Source organism: Crocuta crocuta, unplaced genomic scaffold (assembly GCF_008692635.1).
Source record: "Crocuta crocuta isolate KB4526 unplaced genomic scaffold, BGI_CrCroc_1.0 scaffold48, whole genome shotgun sequence".
Taxonomy (NCBI): Eukaryota; Metazoa; Chordata; class Mammalia; order Carnivora; family Hyaenidae; genus Crocuta; species Crocuta crocuta.
In genome coordinates this window covers 10,276,918-10,304,307 of record NW_027533089.1, presented here as the reverse complement: position 1 = coordinate 10,304,307, position 27,390 = coordinate 10,276,918, and the positions used below count along the sequence as shown (strand labels likewise).

The 27,390-nt window shown below is 34.8% G+C and overlaps 2 protein-coding genes across 3 annotated transcripts in view; one reads left to right on the top strand and one right to left on the bottom strand.

Moving 5' to 3' along the window:
* CUNH1orf146 (chromosome unknown C1orf146 homolog) overlaps positions 1-15,863 on the top strand; it is a 37,558-nt gene extending 21,695 nt beyond the window's left edge. Inside the window, exons 2-6 of the mRNA XM_077746018.1 lie at positions 1,181-1,292; positions 12,517-12,607; positions 14,074-14,242; positions 14,630-14,708; positions 15,534-15,863. Of these exons, the coding sequence (XP_077602144.1) occupies positions 1,224-1,292; positions 12,517-12,607; positions 14,074-14,242; positions 14,630-14,708; positions 15,534-15,653 (528 nt within the window). The 5' untranslated portion in view covers positions 1,181-1,223 and the 3' untranslated portion in view covers positions 15,654-15,863. The remainder of the gene's footprint in view (positions 1-1,180; positions 1,293-12,516; positions 12,608-14,073; positions 14,243-14,629; positions 14,709-15,533) is intronic.
* Positions 15,864-16,670: 807 nt separating this feature from the next.
* The window catches only part of GLMN (glomulin, FKBP associated protein), a 31,688-nt gene continuing 20,968 nt past the window's right edge, over positions 16,671-27,390 (bottom strand). The window contains exons 12-18 of one of the 2 annotated variants that reach the window (XM_077746017.1): positions 26,766-26,839; positions 25,472-25,556; positions 24,859-24,968; positions 23,869-23,932; positions 17,691-17,814; positions 17,010-17,092; positions 16,671-16,911 (exon numbers count right to left, since the gene is read on the bottom strand). In XM_077746017.1, the coding sequence (XP_077602143.1) occupies positions 16,795-16,911; positions 17,010-17,092; positions 17,691-17,814; positions 23,869-23,932; positions 24,859-24,968; positions 25,472-25,556; positions 26,766-26,839 (657 nt within the window). In that variant the 3' untranslated portion in view covers positions 16,671-16,794. Of the gene's footprint in view, positions 16,912-17,009; positions 17,093-17,690; positions 17,815-23,868; positions 23,933-24,858; positions 24,969-25,471; positions 25,557-26,765; positions 26,840-27,390 lie in introns of those variants that run through there. The other variant, XR_013330697.1, reaches the window with a different exon arrangement.

The window sequence follows — 27,390 nt, the reverse complement described above, 5'->3', positions numbered from 1 at the left end:
TAGGGTGGTTGGGCATTAAAACTGGAGTTAGGTTAGATATTAAGTCTTGATTTACCATTGTGGAGCTTAGTGCAAGTGACTCTGTTTTGGGTCTACTGTCTCCTTTTTAGCAATAGGTAGCATGGTATTGAATAAGCTTAATGTGTAACAAGACATATTTTCAGTGTCAGATTTTAACTTTCAAATTTTCTTTTTTTTAAAATATTTTTATTTATTTCTGAGAGAGAGAGAGAGAGAGACAGCGTGATCAGGGGAGGGTCTGAGAGAGAGGGAGATACAGACTCTGAAATAGGCTCCAGGCTCTGAGCCGGCAGTCAGCACAGAGCCCGACGCGGGGCTTGAACTCATAAACTGTGGGGCTTGAACTCAAAAACCGTGTGATCATGACCTGAGCTGAAGTCGGACGCTCAACTGACTGAGCCACCCAGGCACCGCTTAACTTTCAAATTTTCTTTAGAATGTCTCCATTCTTTCTTTTTCCTTTCTTTTCCTTCCATCTTTCTTTTCTCTTTTCTTCTTTTTTCTTTTCTTTTCTTTTTTTTCTTTTCTTTCTTTCTTTCCTTTCTTTCCTTTCTTTCTTTCTTTCTTTCTTCCTTTCTTCCTTTCTTCCTTTCCTTCTTTCTTTTTCTTTCTTTCCTTTCTTTCTTTCCTTTCTTTCTTTCTTTCTTTCTTTCTTCCTTCCTTCCTTACTTCCTTTCTTTTCTTTTCTTTTCTTTCTTTCTTTCCTCCCTTCCTTCCTTCCTTCCTTTCCTTTCCTTTCCCTTTCTTTCTTTCTTTCTTTCTTTNTTCCTTCCCTTCCTTCCTTCCTTCCTTCCTTCCTTCCTTCCTTCCTTCCTTCCTTTCTTTCCTTCTTTCTTTCTTTCTTTCTCTTCCTTCCTTCCTTCCTTCCTTCCTTCCTTCCTTCCTTCCTTCCTTCCTCCCTCCCTCCCTCCCTCCCGTGGGGTAGGAGCACAGGGAGAGGGAGAGACAGAATCTTAAGCAGGCTCCACACCCTTGGTGGAGCCTGACACAGAGCTTGAGTTCATGACTATGAGATCATGACCTGAGCTGAACTCTAGAGTTGGACTTTAACCGACTGACCCATACAGGTGCTCCACCTAGTTTCTTTTCTATCTTTAATTTACTCTTATATCAAACATTTCTACATTTACATGTCCTATTTGCTCTTACATTTTTTCAGATTGTGGCATCATTAGAAGCTGGATTGATCCAAAGACAGACAGATGGCTGAAAATGGCACAAAAGAAAAAACAAAATGGACAACCACCATTATTATTAGCTCATCTCTTAAGGTAAAGAGACATTTGGGCCATTGATCTTTAATTTAAAAATTAAAAACCATAGAACAATATTTTAAAAGATCCTTAGCTTGATTATCAAAGTTATGTGGATCAACAGGAACATAAACTAAATGTATTTTAAAGATAAATTATAAGCTTTATTGCATATATTTTCAACATCTTACATCTCTAAATATTTGAGGGTTGGAAGTTTTTTTAAGTTCATTTTTTCTCTATAAGGCTGTTCTAATAGAGATATTTAAAGGATTCCAGAAACAGTAACACATATGCACATATATATTACTTAAGGTTTTAAAAAGATATAAACCACAGAAACTGATTTGTGTACCTTAGTGGCATAAGGAGGAGGCTGTCTCCATATTTTGGATGGGGAGGGGATAGAGGGGATGGGAAGTTGAATGCTTGAGGCAGTTGGTCAGTCCACAGCTGTTTTTAACTCCTTAGTCAACAGGATTTCTCCATTGCCCTGATATTTGTCTGTGAACACTAGCTGATGTCTAGAATGAAGAGGCAAGAGATGACTGTTCCACAGTGAAGAGGAGAGAGGCAGAATAAGACTTAAAATAAGATTTTTATCCTCTCTATCCTCCCAATGCTGCCTTAAGCTGCACTTTGCCCTTAGAGTTAGCCATCTAGCTCCATAACACATACCAGTTTAAGACAGCCTTAGGTCTCACTGGTTTTTTTCATGCTTCTCTTTTGTTAGGTTTCTGGAATTCATGTTTCTGTCTTAATTGTGTAGCTTTTTTAGACTGATTTTGAAAAAGGAAGCCAGCAACCCATGCTAATTTGCCAAAAACAACTTCTTTATAATTCATTTATTATGTTTAATCATCTTGTTTTGTCCTATTTGTCCCACTTTTTCTGTTTCTTTTTTCTCTCCTTTCCTGTCACTTTCTGTATTGATTGTTGGTCTTTCTCCCCCTCTCCCCCCTCCCCCTCTACTCCCACCTCCATCCGTTTTCTCTTTTACTGGCTTTGGAAATTATATCCTCTATTTCTACTATTTTAGTGGTTGCCCTCAAAATTTTAACATGTATACTTAGCTCCACAAAATCCATAGTGGATAAATACCTTTATCCTCATCTTAAGTCACAAAAGAATTTTAGAACACTCTCAGAACAAGGTTCTTGTTGTTACCGTATTTAGTTTAATTCTACTTTTTAATTCCACAAAGTGTTATTTTCTAAAGTTAGCATTTATTTAGATTTGCTCATATCTTTGTTCTTGTTGCTCTCCTTTCCTTCTTTTGGTTCAGACCTCTCTTTTTAAATCACTTTCTTTTTATCTGAAGAATATAATTTAGAATTTACCTCTCCGAGGATTTTCTAGAAGTAAAAACTTATTCTCAGTTTTTGTTAGTATCAAAATATTTCTGTTTTCCCCTAAATCTTGAAAGATGTTTTAAAAGTCAATTTAATTGAAGTATAACTTATATACGATAAAATGCACACATTTTAAATGTGCAGTTTGATGAGTTTTGGCAAATGGGTATATCTGTGTAACTACCACCACAATCAAAATGTAGAACATATGCATCACTCTAGAAGTTCCTTTATGTCCTTTTATGGTCATTTCTTTTCCAGCCAAGAAGTAACCATTGATCTTATCACTATAATTGGTTTTGCCTCTTCTAGGATTTCATATAGATGGAATGACACAGTTGGTACTCTTTTGTGTCTTGCTTACATATTGTTACATATTACAATAGTTTGTTTAATTGTTGAGTACTAGTTTACTTTATGAGTATACCCCAATTTATTTATTTACCAGTAGATGGACATTTGGGTTGTTTTCAGTTTTTAGCCATTTTGAAGTAAATTGCTGTGAACCTCAGTATATGTCTGTCTGTTGACCTGTGTTTTCATTTCTCTTGTAAAAACATAGTAATGGAATTACTGGGTCATATGGGTCAGATGTTTATTTTTTATAAGAAATTGGAAAACTTTCCTCAATTTTACTACAAATGAACACTGAATCTATTTATGTAAATAGTTATTCATTTATTTTTTAATTTTTTCAATGTTCATTTATTTTTGAGAGAGAGAGAAAGACAGAGCACAAGCAGGGAAGGGGCAAAGAGAGGGAGACAGAGTCCAGCATGAGATTGTAACCTGAGCTGAAGTCGGACGCTTAACCGACTGAGCCACCCAGGTACCTCAACAGTGTAAATAGTTAATCTCTGTAACTAAAATATAAATAAATGTGTGGGAATTATGCTTTTATACTCTCATCAGCAATGTCTGAGAGTTCCATTTACTCCAAAGTGAAAGGTATTTTCACTAGATTTATAGATCTTTTCTTTCAGCATATGAGGAACTCATTTCATTGGATTCTGACTTCCATTGTTATTGTTGATAAGATAGCAGTCAGTTTGTCACTTGAAGATTACCTGTCTTTCTTTTCTGACTGCTTTTCAGATTTTGATATTCTGTAGTTTTAAGGTATAGATTTCTTTTTTTGTCTTTTGAGGCTTTGTGAACCTTTGAATTGTTGTGATTATCAAGTTCTTATCCATCATCTCCTTTAATATTGCCTCTATTTCCTTGCTCTGTCCTCTCTGAACTCCCATTAGATGTTACATCTTCTCACAATATTCTCCATGCATTTTGACCTCTCTTTTACTTTTTCTGTCTTTAGGTTGCAGTCTAGGTAATTTAATCATTTTTTTCTTCCATGTGAGTATTTTTCTCTATTGCTAGTGAACTCATCCATTGAGGATTTTGTTTTGTTTTGTTTGACTTTTTTCAACTTATGAAATATACATAGAGAAAAGTAGAAAAGTACATAAAAGTATATATGAACCATTTAATAGAGTTATTATAAAAAGGAATACCATGTGGCCAATCAGGTCAACAAATAGAACATTACTAATTTCCTTCTCTCCTCAGGACTTTTATTAATTATACCAATAATCAAAAATCGATTATACTAGGTATTTATAACTTATTAGTTATATCAAATGTGCATAACACTTATACTTTTTCAGTAACCATAATTCCCACATTTATTTTCATGTTAGTTACACAGTTAAATAGATTCAGTGTGTACTTGTAGTTTTCGTGTTAAAGATAGGTCTTTCCAATACTGGATTTTGTTAAGATTCATCAGAGAAGCATTAGACACAGCTGAAATGTTCTTTCCCTGGAGGAGCCAAAATTGTCAGACATGGCTTTCAAAAATGTCCCTCAAATTAGAAGTCTGTTCTTTTTTCATGTGTTTTGCGGGGGTTATACATGTTTCCTAGTTTCAACAAAAGATAGTTTCCTCTTGTTTCTCATTCTCCTTTGGTTTTTGTGTACTTTTCAAAGAAAGTAGGAGATACCATCATTTTTATTCCAGTATTTCCTATATTTTAATATTTTAAATGCTGTGTCTTCATTTATCTTACACATCTTTTTATTTATTGCTAGTTTTTGTTTTAGAAAAATTCTTTGAAATAGAATAGTTGCATTAAAGAAAGGGACATGCACATTTGGCCGCTTTTGCTATATATTGTCAAATTACCCTGCAGAATGTTTCTATATACAGTGGCATCAGCAGTATATAGGAGGCTTACCTTCTCCTCACCTATGACAATTCCACATGTGACCATTTTATGACTATCTTTGCTATTTTAGTATTTTATATTTTATATTTCTTTGATTACAAAGGAGATTAAACATTTTTTCAGGCACATTATTTTTATTCTGTAATTTTATATTTTTCTATTGGCATAAATAAGTTTTGTTCTTTAAAATATTAAAAAGAATATAAATTTGTGTTATACTATTGATTAAGATTTTTCTTAGGGGTTTTTTTGCCTTTCAATTTTATTTGGTATTTGTGACATCATAAGTTTCATATTTTTATTTTTATTCTATTTCAAGTAATTAAGGCAGTCTGTGTTTATTATATAGTTAAATTTAACAGATTCTTCCCTGAGATTTCTTAAATTACTCTTATAAAATTTTCATATTTCAGGTTTAAAAATGTGTTATACATCTCTACATATGATCACATACAGATAATGATTATATAGTTTTGAAACTGATTCTGTTATTTTCTGTTTAGTTGATGTGTATATTAAATATTGAATCATTATCACACTTTTAAATTCATTGTAGTTGTGTGATATACCTTAAACTTAGTAAGGCATGTTCCTTACATATTATTCATATGTTTTAGAAACCTTGTATTCTTTTTGATCAGGGAATCATAAAACTATGGTGTATGCCCTGGCCTACAGCACGCTATTGCCAAGCCAGTGAGTTAAGCATGGTCTTTACATTTTTAAAGGCTTCTAAAGAATAGAAAGAAAGAGAAGGAGGGAGGAAGGGAAGAAAAGAAAAAGGAAGGAAAGAAGGAAGGAAGGAGGGAAAGAAGATGAGGAAGAGGGTGAGAGAAACAAAGGAGGGAGATAGGGAAGAAGAAAGGAAGAAAAGAAAAAAATATGACAGATCATATGCAGCCTGAAAAGCCTAAAATATTTATTATCTGGCCTTCTACTGAAAAAGTTTGCCAAACTTTATCATACATGAACTTCAAAATCACTTTAAGTTAAAAAAAGTTTCCTTTCATTACACTTTTGATTTGAATTGAACTAATTTATTAAGTGAGGGGAAAATTTATTCTTTCCATCTTTTGAACACGAGATATATCATTTTTTTCAAGTCTTTATTTTCTAAGATAATTAAAAATTTTTTTCCTTATATTGTTTCTGTTTCTTTTTAAGTACCTTGGTAGTTGATGTTTTTGTTGCTATTATGTATTTCTTCTCCATGTTTTTGATCTGTAAGTAGAACCTTTTGAATTGGTGGCAATTTATTATTATCATTATTATTATTATTTTAATAGTTTATTGTCAAGTTGGATTCCATATAATACCCAGTGTTCATCCCAGCAAGTGCCCTCCTCCTTGCCCATCATCCCCCTTCCCCTCTTTCCCCCACCCCCATCAGCCCTCAGTTTGTTCTCAGCATTCAAGAGTCTCTCATGGTTTGCCTCCCTCCCTCTCCACAACTTTTTTTCCCCTTCTTCTCCCCCATGGTCCTCCATTAAGTTCCTCCTAATCCACCTATACCTGCAAACATATGGTAGCTGTCCTTCTCTGCCTGACTTATTTCGCTCAGGATAACACCCTCAAGTTCCATCCATGTTGCTACACATGGCCAGATTTCATTGTTTCTCATTGCCATGTAGTATTCCATGGTATGGNTATAGTCTCCTGATTTGTTCATTTTAGCCACTCTGACTGGTGTGAGGTGGTATCTCAGTGTGGTTTTGATTTGTTATTTCCCTGATGTTGAGGGACGCTGAGCATCGTTTCATGTGTCTGTTGGCCATCTGGATGTTCTCTTTGGAGAAGTGTGTGTTCATGTCTTGTGCCCATTTCTTTACTGGATTATTTGTTTTACAGGTGTGGAATTTGGTGGGTTCCTTATAAATTTTGGATACTAGCCTTTTATCTGATATGTCATTTGCAACTATCTTTTCCCATTCCCTCGGTTACCTATTAGTTTTATGGATTGTTTCCTTTGCCGTGCAGAAGCTTTTTATTTTGATGAGGTCCCAATAGTTCATTTTTGCTCTTGATTCCCTTGCCTTTGGGGATGTGTCAAGTAAGAAATTGCGGTTGAGGTCAAGGAGGTTGTTTCCTGCTTTCTCCTGTAGGGTTTTGATGGTTTCCTGTCTCACATTCAGGTCCTTTATCCATTTTCAGTTTATTTTTGTGTATGGTGTGAGAAAATGATCTAGTTTTATTCTGCATGTTGCTGTCCAGTTCTCCCACCACCATCTGTTAAAGAGGCGGTCTTTTTTCCATGGGCTACTCTTTCCTGCTCTGTCAAAGATTAGTTGGCTGTACATTTGTGGGTCCAATTCTGAGTTCTCTATTCAATTCCATTGGTCTATGTGTCTGTTTTTGTGCCAATACCATACTGTATTGATGACCACAGCTTTGTCATATAGACTAAAGTCTGGGATGGTGATGCTTCTGGTTAAAAAAAAAAGAAAAGAAAAGAAGAGGGCAGCTCTCTAGCAGGGATGGGCGTGGTTTGGTCCATTGCATCCTGTGGGAGTCCTACCTTGGCGGTTGTGGGGAGAAAAGTGGCAGCGCCCCAGTCCCTTCTTGAACCAAGCATTGCAACTCACTCTTTTGGGTGTGATCTCTCTATGCTGGGGGCATAGCCAAGGTGAGCTGTGCTCTATATCCCAAGCCAGGCCTCATTTCCAGATCTCAGTCTGCGGGCCCCATTGAAATTGCCTGAAATATAAACTCACAGGCGAGCCCCTCAGAGCAGTTTCAAGCCTCTCACCTTCCCCTTGGGGTTTGAGCCAGAAGCCACTGTTCCTGTCTCCTCCAGGTTGGGCTGGTGAGCGAGGAGCCCTTTCACCTGGGGTCACCTGGGACCAGTGCGTCCAGCCTAGAGTCAGCTGGACAGCAGGAAACCGGGCCCCTCTGTGTTCCGTCACCCGAAATATAAACTCACAGGCAAATCCCTCAGAGCAGTTTCAAGCCTCTCACCTCCCCCCTGAGGATCCTCCCCCCTGCGCATCCCATCCAGGTCAAGCTGGTGAGCAGGGAGCAGCTTCCCTGGGGGTCGCCTAGGATGAGTGTGTCCCGCCTAGGGTCAGCTGGACAGCAGGAAACCGGATCCCTCTGTCCCGAGCAGGGAGGTTTTTCTCTTCTCCAGCAACAGGGGCAGTGTCTTGAGCAGTTTCAGCCACTCTTTTTTCCCCTAGACTCACTGCAGCTCCCCACAGAAGGGAGTCCCCCACCGTGTCTCTGGTCCTGGCCCTATTTTATCTTCCCCAGTTTGCACTCACGCTATAAGGTTTTCTCAGCAGACTCTGTCTCCTTTTCTTCCCAAACTCCTGGATTCTGTAAGGGTTCCTATGGCTTCAGGCCTTCTCTGTTTGAGAGATGGGGGCGAGTGAAATGTTCGGAGCTTCCTACTTCTCTGTCATCTTGCCTCCCTCTCCTATTATTATTTTTTTTTAATGCTTATTTCTTTTTGAGAGAAAGACAGCACATGTGGGAGAGTGGAAGAGAGGGAGGGAGACAGAGAATCCAAAGTAGGCTCCAGGCTGTAAGCTTCAGAACAGAGCCCCACTTGGGATTCGAACTCATGAACCATGAGATCATGACCTCAGCCAAAGTCAGATGCTTAACCACGTGCCTTTGTGGTTATCTATTTTTAATCACTGCAGTGCATTTTCATTATTCATTATCAGTTGGTTCTATTGGATTTTCAAGGGAAGCAGTCATAATTTGTCACTAGAATTTCTGACAGCTGTATCTCTTATTTTTATCTCATCTCCTTTTGCTATGACCAGAGCATCTAAAACTGCATTTCTGATTTTAATGAGAATACTTCCAGCATTTTATTCTATATGAATAAAATATACCAGTTGCTATAAAGTATTTACTACATTGATATTCATCTAAGCTTAATTTATAAAGTTTTTCTTTTAATCAGAAATAAGTGTACAGTTTTTCAGTTGCGTTGGTTTTTTTGTCTCTTGAGAAGAACTTAAGTGACTTATCGTTTCATTTCTTGATTAAATCAATTGATCATTATGAATTTTTCTTTCATATTCTCTTACAATTTGGTTTCCTAATATTTTATTTTTGAATCCTTATTTACTATTGATTAGGCTGTGGTTTTCTCTTTCTGTGCTATTTTTGTAGGGAATAGGGGGTTTCCTTTTTCATATTTTTTACAATTCTTTTTGTTTATATTTCTATAGTTATATAGTATGGAAATTATTCTTTAAGGTAAAAGGAGCTTTTCTATTAGATATTCTGTGTTGTTAATTTTTTATGAAATGTAGAAAAATAGTGGTTTTGCTTTGTGAAGTTTTGCATTGTTATGAATCTATTTCATATTTTTTTTCAAAAATTTACCTATGTTAGATAGAGATAGTTTATTAAGTTGAAATTTATGAAATAGCTATTTCTGTGATTAAAATTTTCATACTGGCATTCGTTTTTCTAATAAACTCTGTATCAGTTATTGAGCACCCTTTCTCATTTCTGTTATTTATATTTCCGTTCTAATGAGTAGATTTGATAGAATATTAATTTTATAGAATATTAATAGGTGTTATGTTTGCAGAAACAAGTATTGGATTATATTTGGAATGCTTGTATAAACAAATTTATACAAGTTTTTTTTTTTACTGCACTGTTCTTAATAGCCTTTCATATGCTCAAATGCATTATAAATCCTCAAAAGGAGATAAAATAATATTCAGTGTTTCTAAATACTAATTGAACATGGAATATGTTTTAAATTCTCATGGGACTAATATTCCATGAAACATGCTTTGGAAAATCTAGTTTTAGCTACTGGTTATTTTGAAAAATTAACTCTTGAATTTGGCTATTTTTTTAATTCAGTACTTGGTATTTTTATTTTTATTATTTTCTTTTATTGTTTTCATTATTCTTTTAGTTGGCACCCTAGATAACATATGAACTTTTAAAAATTTATTATTGAACTATAGTTGACATACAATGTTATATTGCTTCCCAGGTGTCTAGCATGGTGATTTGAAAAGTCTTTTACATAGCAACACGGATGGAACTTGAGGGTGTTATGCTGAGTGAAATAAGTCAGGCAGAGAAGGACAAATACCGTATGTTTGCACGTATAGAAGGATTAGGAGGAACTTAACGAAGGAGCATGGGAGAGAAGAAGGGGAAAAATAGTGGGGGAGAGGGAGGGAGGCAAACCATGAGAGGCTCTTGAATGCTGAGAACAAACTGAGGGCAGATGAGGTGGAGGGAGGGGAAGTGGGTTGATGGGCATGGAGGAGGGCACTTGTGGGGATGAGCACTGGGTTTTATATGGAAACCAACTTGACAGTAAACTATTTTTTAAAAAAAGTCTTTTACATTATTCTCACTAAAAGTGTAGCTACTGATAGCATATGATTAAAATTCATTAACATGGCATACATGGGTCTTTAGGTTATGCAGGCATTTATTCCTAACACCATCTTCAAATTAACTTGTGTACACCTTTCATACTTCCCGTATAAGGATCATACTTTTGTTTCTGAATGCCTTTGCCTGTTACTTTTTCTGTCCGTGTTCTCACATTTATCTTCTTCCTTCACTTATCTGCTTAATAAACTCATTTCTACTTTAAAGGTTTAAGTCATATTTTATGAAGCTTTTCTGACTCTTTCACATCTGTTACATCCTTTTATAGTTTCTGGTTCTTAGCCAGAATTCTCAATTTTGTCTTTCATCTCCTTAAACATAGTAAACATTGCTATTGTAAGGTATGGATCGATAAAACTTCACTTTATGTAACCCCTGTGAGTCTACTTCTATTGCCTGTTGTTTCTCGTAGTTCTCTTTCAAATAATTTCATCTCTTTGTATGTCTGATTATTGTTGATTGTGTGTTGGAATTTATACTTGAAAAATAATAGAAATAATTTGAGCCCTAGAATAGTGTTCTATTCTTCTAAGAAGTCTTAATTTTACAAGTGAATTAAACCCCTAAGGCCCTAAGAAGGGTTGCTACATACACTACAGGACATTCAGTTACAATATTTGGGTTTTAGGTAAGCAATTAATTTAGTATAAGTACATCCCAAATATTGCACGGGACATACTTTTACTAAAAAATTATGTTGTGGGGTGCCTGGGTGGCCCAGTCAGTTAAGCATATGACTTCGGCTTAGGTCATGATTTTGTGGTTTATGGGCTCGACGCCATGTCAGCCTCTGTGCTGACAATTCAGAGCCTGGAACCTGCTTAGGATTCTGTCTCCCTCTCTATCTCCCAAAAATATACATTAAAAAATTAAAATAAAATAAAAAATTGTTGTTTATCTGAAATTGAAATTCAGCTGGGTGTTTTTCATTTTTATTTGCTAAATCTGGCAATCCAAGCCCTAAAGCATCTATTGTATGTGATAAATGAATTACATCCAGAATGGTACTAGTCATGTGAGAACTGAAAGAATAGTCACACAGATAATTTTCTTTGTAGGGTTTGAAAGCGGAAACCTGGTTGAGAAAGGTTACTCTAGGGAGTGCTTCTGCAAGATACTTGTGAGCACTAGTAATACAGTATCACCTAAAGACAATTTCCAGGATTGAAATGTTTCGAAGCTAGGCTATAGTCCCTGTGAGAGCTGTTCTACTTTTGTCAGAAGCTGTGTTCAGCCTCTTGTCTTTGTCTGAATTGGCAGATGACCTCAGGGAAAAGGTGGCCTAAATGCTGGTCTCTTATCTTTGAATTTCTTTATAGATGTTGGCCTTATAATTTTTCACTGTCCTGCCAGCTTTCTGATGTATTCAAGCAGATTTTTTAAATTGTCCAGCTTTTCTAGTTGCCGCAGCAGGAGGTTTGGCCTAAATTACTTAGTCTGCCTTTGCTGGAATCTTAAAACTGTGGGAAGAGCCACAGTTGAACTCTAGGTCAGGATCTGTTTGGCACAAAATAGTCTCTTTAGGACAGAAAGGAAGCATATATTTTATACATAATTCCAGCCTGTGTACTTAAAATATATATGTTCTAAAGCAAAGTATAAAATTGATACAACTAAGGGATTTATATCTACTTGGAGAATAATCAGATTAAGCTGTAACCAATCAGGAAACACTATTAGCCACTTACATTTTAGTGGCTTGGCTAAAATTATCTAAGTAATTACTTGTATAGAAAATGAGATGATTTTTGAGATGGTATTCAAACAGAAGTCCTGTTGCTATGTTCATACATGTTTTCTGACCCACCTAAGGCTTAAAGCATTTTAAAAGTATAATAAAAGTACACAAAAATAAGTTGGAAAATTGGTTGTCTCCTTGAAATATTCTGTACATCTGGCATTTCATGGTTCTCTGAACCATCTAAGAAACTCACCATCACCCACCTTCCAAAGGATCCATCTCCAAGCTGTGTTTTTAAAAGAACTTTGCATTTGTTCTGCTTCTTGTAGTTTAGTTCTTTAATACTGTCCTTTGTTTCTATCCCTAAATAACATAACTAGTACACAATTCATTTCCAAATACAGTGTGTTTCAGAACTAAATATTTTTGTTTTTACAAGTGTTTTTTCCACCATAGCACATTTACTGTCTCCTTTGATGATCAGATATTTAAGTAGTATAGTTATAAAAGATGGTATTAAACTTAAGTTTTTCATTAGTTTTAATAAAAAATCATTCTAAGCATGTCTTAAGTTTATGTTTCTGAAAAACCTTTTTTTTTAGAGTTGTGAAGTTGCAACTACCCTAGATCGAAGCCACAAGATTCGGTATTCAGATTCAGTGGAAAATGGATCAATTATCTTTTCTCTTTCTGGTACAGTATATTTGCTAACTGCCTTGACTTAAGTTTCTTATAAAATGTAGGAGTATAAATTCTAATAGTGGTAGTTCAGTAACCAGGTAATAAGCATAAGTTATTTTATTTTTGGAGAATTAAATGTATAAAACTATTACTGCTACAAAAGTAGTACATGTGGCCAATTACAACATACATTTCTTTTTAGATTACAATTGTTGAACTAAAGCTGAACCAGTGGAGTGTGGTAGAAGATGTTAAAAACTACTTGTTTTGGAACTAACATGAAAATAGAACAAAGCCACCTCTCCAACAGTAAAATGTTACCAATAATAATGAAGAAGCCAACATCACAACATTGGTCAAAAGCCGTATACAAAAACAATATAGGAAAATGTTTTTTCATGACTTTGTATGATTTTAATGAATATAAACAAATAGTAAAAGAAAAGAACCAAATGGAGACAAGTAGAAGTTCTGCAAATCATAAAAGTGCACAGTGATCATGGGCAAAATACAGGAAGGAATTAGATTAGGATATGAGAAGCCTCGGACAATGGAAAAGGGGCAGCACAAAGCATAGTTTTGTGGTAGGGAAATGACTGAAGTGATAAAACAGGTGGAGGTAAAGGATTTTATCAGGAGCATTGTAGATAGACTGATACCCTAGCAGAGGTTTTGGAGACCGGAAGCTTTCAAAAGCTACTAGAAATAAAACTCCAGACTGACAGTGTTCCAACTTCAAATTCATCCTTCGTGGTTGGATAAAGAGCCCGCTAGGGAGAAGTGAAATGTTCTTAATACCTACTATGTTCCTTGGCCACTTTATATACTGTATCTTATTGAATCCGCTCAACAAACCTATAAGCAATTATTATTGCCATCTTGCAGATGGCAAAAAATTTATATTTTTATGTCAGTTGCCCAAGTTCACTTAATTAGCGTCATATAATCACTTTCCTCAGATTGTCTTCTCATCATTTAAGGTGCTATAATTAGATCACATTTACCTTCAGGACTGTTCTTACAGGCCTGATCCCATTTAAAAAATCCTAGATAACTGCTCACCAAGTATATTAATGTATATAATAGTTAATGTTCTCTACAAAGGTTTCTTCTAGAACTAATTGAAGGCTTATTTATCTTTAATTTTCAGCTTTAAACAAATGATAACACGAAAAAACTTTTAACTAAAATTTGGCATTATTTTGTATACAGTGCCTTCATCAGAAAATGGTTACTGACCAAAAACATATTTTTCCTCTTATTTAGAATAACCCATCCTTTTATATAGAGCACTTCAAAGGATTACCTAAATTATTTTGTACTTTAAGAATTTTGTTATAGTAAATTGTGTTCCTTATATGTTTAGGTCTTGGACACTTACCAGCTATATTATAGTTATTTTTGTTGATTTTACTGAGTTTACAAAATATTTTATTATATGACAAAGTGATGTTTCATATTATGTTCACCTTTCCTAGGAGTTGCATTTTTGTTGATGGATGCTAAAGAATGCTTTACATCAGCTGAAGAAATATTTCTAGCCAAAATTGAGAAGTTTATTAATATTCACCAAAATAGTTTTTTGGTTCTGTCTGCTGCCTTCCATGGGCCTGAAGAATGGAAACTGATGTTCAGGATTCAGCAGAGGTATGGAAGAATAGTACTACAGACTTTTCTTAAATTACATTGTGCTTGCTTTATTTCTTAATCCTTTTAAGCAGGTGAATTGTGTTTTGCCAAAAGATAAACGTTATAATATTAACTTGTCATAGTTAACAAAATGCAGGCCTAATGGGTATTCCAAGAATCAGGGTAGCAAGTTTCAGAGTTCACGGTGATTTCTGAGATTCTCTTGCCAGACCAAAACAAAAGTGAACATTTAGTCTGTTAAATTCTGGCTACAAAGTCTGTCATAACCTCTATGGAATAGGGCAGGACATAATAAATAGCAAGAGCTTTCTGTCTCCTTTCTGCTTACTTAACAGATGTCTATATAAGTTATATAATGTATTTAACTTATGAATTATTTTTCAGATTCCTGGATAGTAACTTACGGATACTTCCAGTACACAACACAGTAAATGTTATTAATCTTATGTGCACTATAGCTAAGGTGAGTCACCTAAGGAAAATGACACATAAACCCTCATAGATTTCAAGGTTCTTGACTTCAAAATGCACACCCTCTTGAACAGGATTGACAAATACTGTTTCTGTTCCCCTCAGACAAGTTGCTTTTTCAGCCTGCAACTCTTGGAAGCCTGAACTTAGCCTCTCAAGTCTTCTCAATTTACTTCTGGTAGTCATTACCGCAGTGACTAATTTTAGGCCAAAAGAGCATATGGCATATATACACGATGTTGGTCCTACTGGTTACTTAAATCTTCTTTCAAGTTCTAAAATATAATTATTGGCCAGATTGTAGTCAAGAACTGTCAAAGTGCATTTTTTTTTTAAAGTTTACTTATTTATTTTGAGACACTGTGTGTGTGCACAAGCGGGGGAGCAGGGGGGGAGTCAGAGAGCCAGGCAGATGATGACCTGAGCTGAAATCAAGAGTTGGACACTTAACTGACTGAGCCACCCAGGTACCCCAAAGTGCAAACATCCTATTTTATAGAATGATCTTCACTACACAGGTTGTCCATTTTCTTTCCATGCTTGTCCTCTGTGAAATGTGCCCTAGGCAGAGTTAGGTGTTTCTTACTCTTATACTTGGAACAGATCTCCATTAAAGCAGTATTCTACTTTTGGCTTGTTTGGAATTACTTAAGGACCGAGATCAGGTATTTTTCTTTTACTCACATAACTCATACATAGTATTTAGTACAGAAGGTGATTTGATACTCGTTGAATAAGTGAAGGTTTATATTTTTTATGACCCTGTAAAAATGACTTATTTCTGTAAATAACATTGCATATTTATAACTTCTTACAGATGGCCTCCAAACCATACACAGACAGCATCTGCTATAGAATGATAACAACTGAGGCTTACATCATTGAGCAAAGTCCTGTTTGGAAAACACTTCAAAAGTTAAAACTGAGTAGTGATTGATTCAACCCAAATTAGAGTATCAATTACAAATGTTCTTTTGGAAGAATATTAAAATAAGTAGACCACTTCAGTTATAATGTTCAAATATATATTTACCTTAAAGATTCTTTAAAGTTTTAAATAAAATGCATATGACTAAAATTTATTTTATTTTCAGTTTTGTTGAGTAATCCCTTTAATGTTTAGAAAACATTGGTACATACATACATTTAGAAAGTCAGATGCAGTTTCTTAATGATACAAATTGAGTTGGATGGATAAATATTTACTACAAAATAAAAACACAGCATTTTTAAACTAGCCCCTTAGACTAAAAGGAAAGTCACATACACTTTTTAGCTTTACCACAAAGGCTGCCATTACTTCCAAAATTAATCTTTGCAGATCTTTCATATTGTAACTGCTCCTAGAGAGGTGGTAATGGGACTCTGCCCGCTAAGACTCCTCCTGAGGCAGGGAAATTAAGAGAAGCAGCCAACTGGCCTAACTGAAAACTTCTCTGTACACTTTTAGAGTGCTGTGATACCCTCTTTGATATTAGGAGTTCTAAATTTTTTTTTAATGTTTGTGTATTTTTGAGAGAGACAGAGTGTGAGCTGGGGAAGGGGTAGAGAGAGAAGGAGACAGAATCCAAAGCAGGCTCCAGGCTCTGAGCTGTCAGCACAGAACCCAACATGGGGCTCGAACTCACAAGCTGTGAGATCATGACCTGAGTCAAAAGTGGATGCTTAACCAACTGAACCACCCAGGTGCCCAACACTAAGAGTTCTAAAATATGTTATAGCGTCTAACTGGAACATAAAGTGTATCAATGTATATTTATAAACTCATTACACCTGTATGAATGCATAAAGGCAACTCAGCTACCTTTTATGAAATTGTAATATAAATTATTAGTTTGTATTGGATTTTCAACAGTAGGATTTAGAATAAATATATAGGCATTATTACCATGTAGATAATCTTTTTAAAACCAAAGAATACTACTAATCCATAATATGTCATCACAGAAACCAGTAAATGAGAAAGAGTACATTTATTTTTTCTAGGAGTATTTTACAGAAAATTTTTTATAAAGATGTTAAATAATCATAATGGAAAATACAGTATTTTACTAGTTTTTATTCTGGGGAATGGAAGTTCATTTTATCCCAATATTTTCTTCAGGAGTAGACTTTGTTTTTATTTCAATGAGTTCTTCTACTCGAGCCAAAACACTTTCAATCAAATCAAATGTGAAAAGAGCTGAATGTAGAACCTACAATGCCAAGCAAATTAGTGTTATATTAATGTTGCTGTTAAAACAAAAAAACAAAGTGCTCAGCTGGATGTAGCTTAGGAAAATTTCAGATATACCTTAAGCTGCATTTCAGGTGGCATATTAGGGATCTCTTCTCCACCTACCGTTACAGAGCAAAGATCTTTAGATTTCTGGACAACTGTTAAGAAAAAAATGTAACCATTAAAACAACTCTTGGATTTCAGTGATCAATTTGTAACCTTCACTCATTATTAAATGCTACACTAAAAATAAATTTCTAGTAATGCCTTTAAGAAATACCCTCACAGTTATATAGAAAAGAGATTATTACAGTAGAATTGCTGACTTTAAAAAAAGTATTTCTGAATCTGAGATTCTTTTTTGTAATTTGTACAGATTTATTTGAGTGAGGTTGGCAGTGGGGATAAGTGGGGGGGCTGGACAGAGCCATACCAAAGTTAGTGCAATATCCAAACAGAAATACATGTAATACTATTAAGATTCTTAATCAGAATTTGATCTTAATCTTGTTTTAAAGCAGTATATACTTCAATTTGTTTTAAATCTTTGTTAACCCAATTTCAATGTTAACTGGCTTTACAGATCTGTTAAAAATCATTTTAATTATAAATGAAATGACTTAATTGTCATGGTTCCTTGTTATAAAATAAACAAATATGACAATAAAGAGTTCTTTATTTTGAATATACATAACAGTTCTAAAATTTGACTACTTTTTAGACCTAACTATTACATTGGAAATACACATTACCAACCTTGGCTATTTTCTTGGCTATTTTTAATTTCTGCTTCATAATGTGCTTTTGACATATTAAGTCCTGTATGGAGTGGCTTTAAGAAATTATTCTCAATCTTTCCAAGTTCTGTCCATAATCCAGTCTGTTCAGAAGAATTAATGAAAGAATTAGTTACTTGGTTCAACATTTCTTGATTGCCCATTATTATTAAACACATGTTAAGAGCTGGAGAAACAAAAATCTGATCCTTGCCTTCCAAGATAATTTACTATTTAATAAACATTCATTATTACATCTAGTTATTTTATGTGACTACCAATCAAAATAAAATACCAGTCAAAACAAAAATGTACTTTGGATGCTACACTAACTCCTATACCATTTGGACAGCTCCTGACTTTGAGATGTTTAATGTACAAGTTTTATCTATAAGAAAATTATCTGAGAATAATCCATATGATGAGACCTTTCTCTTCCTGTAAAAACCATCCCTACAATGACTACTTTATATATTCTTTCAACTTGATTGTTCAATTGATATCCTTGTCACAGATCTAGTTCTAGAGGATTCTTTCCCTTCTCTGTTAATGGAAACATTTCTAACACAAAGCTGTTAGTAAATTTTCTGGTGATCCATGTGGATAGAGATTGTACCTGCTTAGGACAGCTTAGGGGTATTCTGTCATTTATATTAGAAGTTTTTATTCCAAGAGCATTTCTTCCTATATTACTTAAAGGAGGGGAATCATGAAGTCTTAATTTTATTAGAAGAAAGGGAAATGGGTGGTGGGGAAGAGACAGGAGAGGACAAGAGGAGACAGAGGAGGGAGAAAATTCATTAATATTATTAAAAGTTTCTAGGTGCTCTTTACAAAGGAAAATATCTTAAGTGAAAAAGGGAAACTTAGGAACCCAACTATCCTTAACTAAAAGTGGATCACTTGAAAGCCTATTTTGTATTCAAGTTTTGATTATTCAGTTCCTAATAGTATCTCTTATTATGTATACAAATATGTCATAAACTAGATTTTATTCACAGTTATATAGAAGTTCTTAAATGTCAGTGTGCTAGTTAAAAATGTAGATTTCTGTGCTTTACTCGGAGACTTTGAATAGATTTAGGGCTGAACCCAGGAATTTGCATTTATATGCATAAAAGAATACCCAGATGATTTTGATTAGGACCATATGTTAAGATACAATGATCTAAAGGGTGCCTCAGTAGCTCAGTAGTCGGTTAAGCATCTGACGGGCTCAGGTCATGATCTTGCGGTTCATTGAGTTTTAGCCCCATTATCGGGCTCTGTGCTGACAGCTCAGAGCCCGCAGCCTGCACTGGAATCTGACTGCCTCTTCTCTTCTCTCTGCTCCTCCTCTGCTCATATTGTATCTTTCTCTGTCTCTCAAAAAATAAATGTTTAAAAAAAAAAACAATCAAAAAGAAAAAAAGATACAGTGATCTAAAATGACCCCCATCCAAGGGGCACCTGGGTGACTCGGCTGGCTGAGCATCTGACTCTTGATTTCAGTTCACATCATGATCCCAGGGTGGTGAGATAGAGCCCTGTATCAGACTCTATATTGAGTGTAGAGCCTGCTTAAGATTCTCTTTACCTCTCCCTCTGTGTCTTCCCCACCCTAGCTCATGCACTCTCTCCCTAAAAGAGTAAAATGGCCCCATCCAATACCAATGAGGAAATAAATTTTTAATTGAAAACATTTTTTAATCCTAATTTTAAATAGTCATATGTGGCTACTATCTATTGTATTGGACAGTGCAAATCTAGGAGATCTTTATTAAGACTTTAGTTGCTTTTAATGGCAATTTATTTAATATACAACACATTATTATAAAACTTATAATAAGGCAATAAAAACTTGGCAAAATTAGGCTACAGAAAATCTTTGGGCATTCTGTGCAGCTAATTGTACAAATCTTTCATATGATGAACTGTAATTTTAGAAGCATGTAGGAATGAAGAAGTTATGGAAATAAGAGTATTTTCTCTCTTAAGGTTACTAAGTCTTTAAAAAATACCACAAAGAAAATCATTTTAAGATTTATCTTCAGTGTCTAGAAAAAATAACTTAAGAATTTTAAATAGTTTTAATAAGAATAAAGATGTGACGTTTTCATGCCTTTTTCTAAAAAATTTTTTAACGTTTATTCATTTTTGAGAGAGAGAGAAAGACAGTGTGAGCGGGGAGGGGAAGAGAGAGGGAGACACACAATCTGAAGCAGGCTCCAGGCTCTAAGCTGTCAGCACAGAGCCCAATGGCAATGTGGGGCTCAAACTCATGAATCATGAGCCCATGACTTGAGCTGAAGTCAGACACTTAACAGATTGAACCACCTAGGCACCCCACAAATGCCTGCTTTTAATTTTTACCCAAGTAGACTCAATGTAGTTAAGACATTTTTTTCAGTTCTAAAGCTTACCTATGTATTTCATTTATTTTTTTAATGTCTTATTTATTCCTGAGAGAGAGCGAGAGAGAGAACGAGAGAGCATGAGCAGGGGAGGGTCAGAGAGAGGAGACACAGAATCCGAAGCAGGCTCCAGGCTCTGAGCTAGCCGTCAGCACAGAGCCCAACGTGGGGCTTGAACTCAAAAACCGTGTGATCATGACCTAAGCTGAAGTCGGACGCTCAACTGACTGAGCCACCGAGGCTCGCCTTACCTATGTATTTCAAAATACACTCCAGTCTATCCACCAAAAGGAAGACAAGGCAGTTCTGACACATAATGAAATTTATTGCCAGAACAGACAGGGACCTGTCAGGATAAAGTCAGCCATGATACTGAAGAAAATAAAAGAAGGAAATGAATAACACCCAGTTTTCCCCTTTCTCCTTATTTGTATATGATTTTTATTTATGAAGTAGCATTGTAGAACTTATGTTTCTAATATTAATATTGTAATAATAAGAAATGTGTATCACCTGAAGTCATCAGGCTCAGCAAATAATACACAAAGGATATGGTTCAATAAATGAAAACCCAATATATGGATTATACAGGATTATATGTATGTGTATATATGCCAGATATTTTTTTTCTAAATGAAAAGCATGTATGACTCTATCACAGAATTCAGTTTTTAAAAATTCCTGATACTTTGTGGCCTTTACAATCTCACATTGTTTCCTTTGACCCTGTTTTCATTCTACATATTATAATCACAAATTATTCAAGACAAAGAATGGATAAACAGGCAGACTGGGAAAGGATATATAAAAGAAAAGGTAGGACAGAAGGTGAGGGATAAAATTATTATAGGCTGTGTATTAGAATAAATTATTGTAATTCAAAACAATTAACATTTAAAGATACCTACCAAATAATATAGAACACTAGGTATAAAAACTAAGTTGAGGAACGTCTGGGTGGCGCAATCAATTAAGCATCTGACTCTTGATTTTGGCTCAGGTCATGATCTTGCCGTCATGAGATAGAGCCCTGCGTTGACAGTTCAAAGCCTGCTTGGGATTCTCACTCTCCCTCTTTCTGACTTCCCCCACTCATACTTGTGTGCATTGTCTCTCTCAAAATAAATAAATAAATACGTTGGTTTTACCAGCAGAGATGGAGGTTCAAGAAAAATTTTGTTGTGTCTGAAATGTGGGAGAAGGTGCCTATAACTTATGCAGAGATAAGGAGAAATGAAAAGGGTGAAAAGGGGAATGACATATGAAAAGAATAAGTTAGCTGACAGCAGCCCAGGAGAGCAGGAAAAGAAACAGATGATTATTCAATTATGAATCACTTTGTTTTGTATTTGAATGATCCTCTTAATTTCCCTATATACCTTTCTGACTGCTTTCCCACTTTTCATCTTACTAGTTATCCTCTAATCATTTAACTGATCAAAAATAGGTACTGTTAGAAGTTTTTTTGAGTAAAACTACCCATAATTCAGCCTCACTAGGGTTTGGTTTTGTTTCTTCCTTAATCATAATGTATAAAAACTCAGAAGCTGTCATTTTTTGATCAGCCATAGCAGACAGATTTACCTGTCATGTATATACATGACCTATTATAACTGCACTTGGGAGAAATACTTCTGTGATGAACAAACAGGCTCTTAAGCTGCCTCAAAGATAATAGGCTGCCATCTTTTGTTGCTAATCTCCTTGGTGTAATAATTCTTATGGTAACTTGCATGGCAGTACTTTGGAATATTTGATTGCCAAGAAATCTTTTTAAACCATTAAATAATAAAGCAATCTTATAAACTGGTTGTATACATTTCTTCACCATATAATGTTCAAGCCAAATAAAAGGCATCATCTGTGGGCATAACAGCAGATATTGCACAATGCTAAACTGCTTTGTTTTCCCTTTTTAGGCAGAGGTCCATCTGCTGTTCCTGTTCCATACCTAATAAATCTAGCACTCCTAATCAAGTAAATTCTTTTTCTGTTAGTCAAATTAGATCATCTCTAGGTGTGGCCTTTCCTGATTACTAAAAAAGTAAAAACTCATACCATACCCTAAGGACACCTTCTTGAAGCCTCAGGGCCTCCAATGCTGCTGAATTTCACTTGTTCTCTTTCCTCTTTTTATCACAAGCTCCTTTAGAAGTCTAGATATACTTACTCTGTAATTCAAAAGTTCTGGCCATTGCCTGGAGTCATAGCTATCTACCACTTACTAGGTTTGGGCCCTTCTGCAAGTTAAAATTCCTTTCTAAGCCTGTATTATCTGTGAAAATTTGCTAGAAAGAAAAAAGGTGGAAAAGGACACAGCAAACTTCTGATGACAACAGTGTTCTATATTTGTAAAGATTTGGATAAAGGGTGCCTCTGTGGCTCAGTTGGTTGAGTGTCTCTTGATTTCAGCTCAGGTCATGATTCCAGGGTTGCTGGACTGAGCCCCACATCAGGCTCTGCCCTGAACATGAAGCCTGCTTCAGATTCTCTGACTCTCCCTCTGCCCCTCCCCTGCTCTCACTTTCTCAAGTTTTAAAAAAAAAAAAACTTGGATACCACAGTCCTATCCATTTGTTACAACTCAAGAGATGTTGGCTTAAAAGCTGTGCATTTCATTTTATGTAAATTTTATCTCAAAGAAAACTACACATATTTAACTCTATTGGAATATATGCTGAAATATTTAGGGGAAAGTATGCTCTCTGCATACAGTTTACTATGAAGTGCATAAAAAATAAGAGACTGGTGAATAGAGAGTAGAGATGGAGACATGATAAAAGTAGAGTAAAATGTTAATGGTAGCATCTTGGATGTAAGTCAGTGAGTGATCATTGTAAAATTATATTTCACCTGGGTTGTATGTTTGGAAAATCTCACAGCAAGATGTAGGGAAAAAATAAGCACCTTGTACAGAATAAGTACTAGTCAATAATAGCAAATAACTATTTCTGGCTGAAGAGGGATAGAGGTCAAAAGTGTGTACTAAATTCAGTCGAGAGGGAAGGAAAATGCTACTTAAAAACTCATTCCAAATCATGATTGACTTAGATTTTCTTTAAAAAAGCTCTCTGGCATCCTTCTATAAAGATCCATTACTTTCTTTTATTACTTTCTTAAAAAAAACAGATTAACAACACATGTGATTCAGGGAGTTACAATTTAAATAGAGATGACACATTGTGGGAAAGCAACTATTAGAAAAAGTAGAAAAAGGAGCAGATACAAAGCAAATCTAATTTTACTGTATGATAAATCTTCCTCAAATAGATTTGTCTTCATTGAATACCTCTAATGATGGACTATTTAAAGAAAAAAAAACCTACTTCCTACACATTATCCAAAAGGTGCTATTGATTTCAGTTTTAGTGCTGAAAATGCTTCAGTTAGTCATGTCTGATGAGAGGATATCAAATTATCAGATGATTTTATTTTAGACAGCTTAGACTTAAAATCACGAACTAGAGTTGGAGGCAACTGAGTAAGACACCCAAATATATGGTGGGCTCCAAAAGTTTAGTTAACGTAGGACTTGCAATTTACTTACCTGACAGAGCTGAGCAATGCTTACAGCAAGATGGCAGGGGTTAAAAAGGAGAAATGGAAAGGGAAGCTGGATGTGAAATGGTAAGAGCTCCTGAGAATTCACTTCAATGTTTCAGAATTCTTGTTGCCACTTCTCCTAGCCTTTGTCATAGGGTAAGATACTAAATATTGGCTTGTACATTTTGAATATACTGTTTCATTTTTAAAAAATTCACTTACTTGATTGTCTTTTTCATTATCTTTGATAACCAAGTATCTCAATAAATTTAATGAAGCCATTATCCTGTTAATTAAAAATACATAACTTGTTACTTACAGTTTTATATAATCGGCAATTTCAGTGACTAAAATAAGTTAAAACCTTGGGTATATTTTTACAATTATGTTTGCCATTAGAAACTATTCCCTTTAACACATCTTTTGTAGTAGTAATTATCACTTTGTTCTTCAAGTTCACAAAATACAACTGTGAAAATTACCATTCTTTTTATCCTCAAGGGAGTGTTGTTATCTTTAAATACTTGAGAGTTTCATCTCTTGCATCCTGAATTTTAGGATTCCTTTATAAATGCTCACAACCAGTTATCATCCACTCTAGTAGACTGAAAGTGCAATTATATATTATATATGTTAAAAAAATGATATCCTTGGGGCATCTGGGTGGCTCAGTCAGTTAACCGTCCAACTTCGGTTCAGGTCATGTTCTTGCAGTTTGTGGGTTTGAGCCCCACATCAGTGTGCTGTCAGCTCAGAGCATGGAGCCTGTTTCAAATTCTGTGTCTTCCTCTCTCTGTCCCTCCCCAACTCATGCTCTCTCTCTCTCAAAAATAAATATTAAAAAAAATTGTTTTAAATAAAAAAATGTCCTAGAAAACAAAACAGCATAAGTCTTTTATTATAAGTTATACTGAAATTCTTAGTTTTCAGTCACCAATGCTTATAGTTGCAAATCGTTATGAGCTGTACATTGGAATGCAAGGTACATCACAGGTATAAAATCATACTGTTGGTCATACTTTTGGAAAGAGGAGTTTTTAATTTTGTTTTTACATAGCATCTAATTACTAAAATATGAAAATCTTTATGTAATTTTATGAATTAACCATAGCTCATAACAGGAAAATACACCTTATTTGTTTAGGGTTGCTAAGCAGCAGTTTCACATTTTTAAAAATTTACTATGTGAACCTTAGTAATGGTCAACCTCACCTATCTGAATTTTGGAGTAAATCTGTCTCAGCACCCTCTGGGAGAAAGAGTACCAAATCTAGAAGTGAAATCAGCTGTGGGCCTGTAAACCATTTGTTGTTCTGTGTTTTCTGAAAAACAAAAGAAAAATTGGGAAAGGTTTTAAGTAACAGTTGATAAATTCATGTCTTTTTCTAGTAACTTCATACTACAAAAATAAACATTATACATTTAAAATACGTTTCTAAACTTAAATTTTCATTCTTTCACACTATTTCTGGGCAGTAGGAACAAACTGCCAGTTTGAAAACACTGATGCACTCTTTCTGTTTTCAATATGGAATTACTATTTATAAACAGATTAGACTTAAGTTTCCATTAATATTTCAGAAGTACAGAGCAAAGTGAAGTCATATTCTCAGCTCAAAGAATTAATACAATTTAAACGTATAGTAAACAAAATTTAAAAATTTGTCTTTAAAAAAGAAAATAGTAGACATGGTGAAAAAATATACCCTAATACTAGATATAGAAAAGTTCACAGGGCAAAATCCCCATTAGTGCATTCCACAAATGAATATATCTATCTCACAAAGTAAAAAAGATAATCAACACCTGAGCTCTATGCTCTTACCTTTAATGATACATCAATTTGATTTTTGATATTTTGAATAATGAAAGCCTCCACACCTGAATGATTACTTGTATTCAATAAGCACCTTGAAAGCAAAATTACAATACATTTGAATTTATCCTGGACTGCATTATCTTAAATGATGATGAAAATCTTACAAATTCAAACAGGCCATGTGTTATTTCTAGAAATACAAAAATGTGTGAAGACAACTAGCAAGGTGATCAACCAATTACCAAGTCACCTGTGGTTATTGCACTAACTGGCAAATTCTATTTTCAATGGATCTTTCCAACAAGAAATTTCTGTTAAATCAAATTGAATCTTTTGTGAATATAGTTGCAGTGATTTGACATAAAAATGGGCACTAATACAATAGCCTAAAAACTCCCAAAATTATTCCCTGTGAAGGTAGACCAGTCTTGTTAGACTAACTTAATTGCAAAAAAAGGAAACGCAGTATGACTAGCTTAAGAAAGGGGGATTTCTAGATAGGGATATAGGTAGATCAGAACATGAAAACTGGTATAAGACATAAGCATCAAATTAAAATTTCATAAAGCCGATCTAAGTCTTACTGGTGAAGTAAAGATGGCATTAAGAATGCTAGTATTAGCCAATTTCAAAAGAAGACTTACTGGCGTTTTGACATTGCCCAAATCTGTTTTTTAACTCATTTTTATTACCAAGTGTGGCAACAAACTAAGGTCTGCAGGTCACATCCAACCTGTTGCCTGTTTTGTTTTATTGGAACATATTCATCCCCACCACAAACGCAAAGTTCAATAGTTGCAACAGAGACTGAGTGATGCATAAAGCCTGTATTTGCTGTTTGGTCCTTTACAGAAAGTCTGCTGCTCTTTAACTCAGAGAGCTGCTAGAATCTTTGCCCTTTCAAACAGCACTATTAATAACCTCCACTTTTAACTTAAAAGTGAATAGCCTATCAAAGTTATAACTCTAAAGCAATTAATTTCAATAGTGAATAATGGAGATTACTAACATGTAAAGTTTTATCAGGAGCCTTATCAATTTCTAATCAATCTCTAGTCTATTTTAATTTTAGAGTACTTCAGTTAGTTGAACTGAAATATTATTATTCATATAATACGAGTCCATAATATTTAACTAACCCTTTTCTACCCATAGGGATAAGAGAATTTATTATAATATGGCTTCCAAATACAGTCAATTACATGTAAAACATACTGAAATACTATAGCCTGGAATAATTAAATGGCATTAATTTGGTTTTTAATCAGCTACACACCTGACAACCATTCTTGATACATACCTAAATAATGTATATTTGCCTTGTGAATCCAACTTGTTAATATACAGCTGAAGCATAGCTAAACTCTTTTTCCTCTAAAATAAAACAAATAATATTGTTACATAAACTGAATGAAGATTACAGTTGACTTTTCAACACCAGGAATTTGAAATGTGCAGGTCCACTTTTAGTGGATTTTTTCTGACATATAGTTCTGTAAATGTATTTTCCTTATGATTTTTTCCTATGATTTTTAAATAACATTTTCTTTTCTCTAGCTTAGTTTATTGCATGCATACAGTCTATAATATAACATACAAGCTATATGTTAATCAACTTTTTATGTTATTAGTAGAGTTTTCTGGTCAATAGGAGGCATTAGTAGTTAAGTTTTTGTGGAGTCAAAAGTTATACCTGGCTTTTTGACTAATACAGGGGGATGGCAACCCTAATCCCTGCATTGTTCAAGAGTCAGCTATAAATTATTCAAGAAAATTTCTCCTTGTAAAGGGGCACCTGGGTGGCTCAGTCAGCTGAGCATCTGACTCTTAATTTCAGCTCAGGTCATAATCTCCAGGGTTGTGGGACTGAGCCCTGCACTGGGCTCTGCACTGAGCTTGGAGCCTGCTTAAGATTCCACAAACCC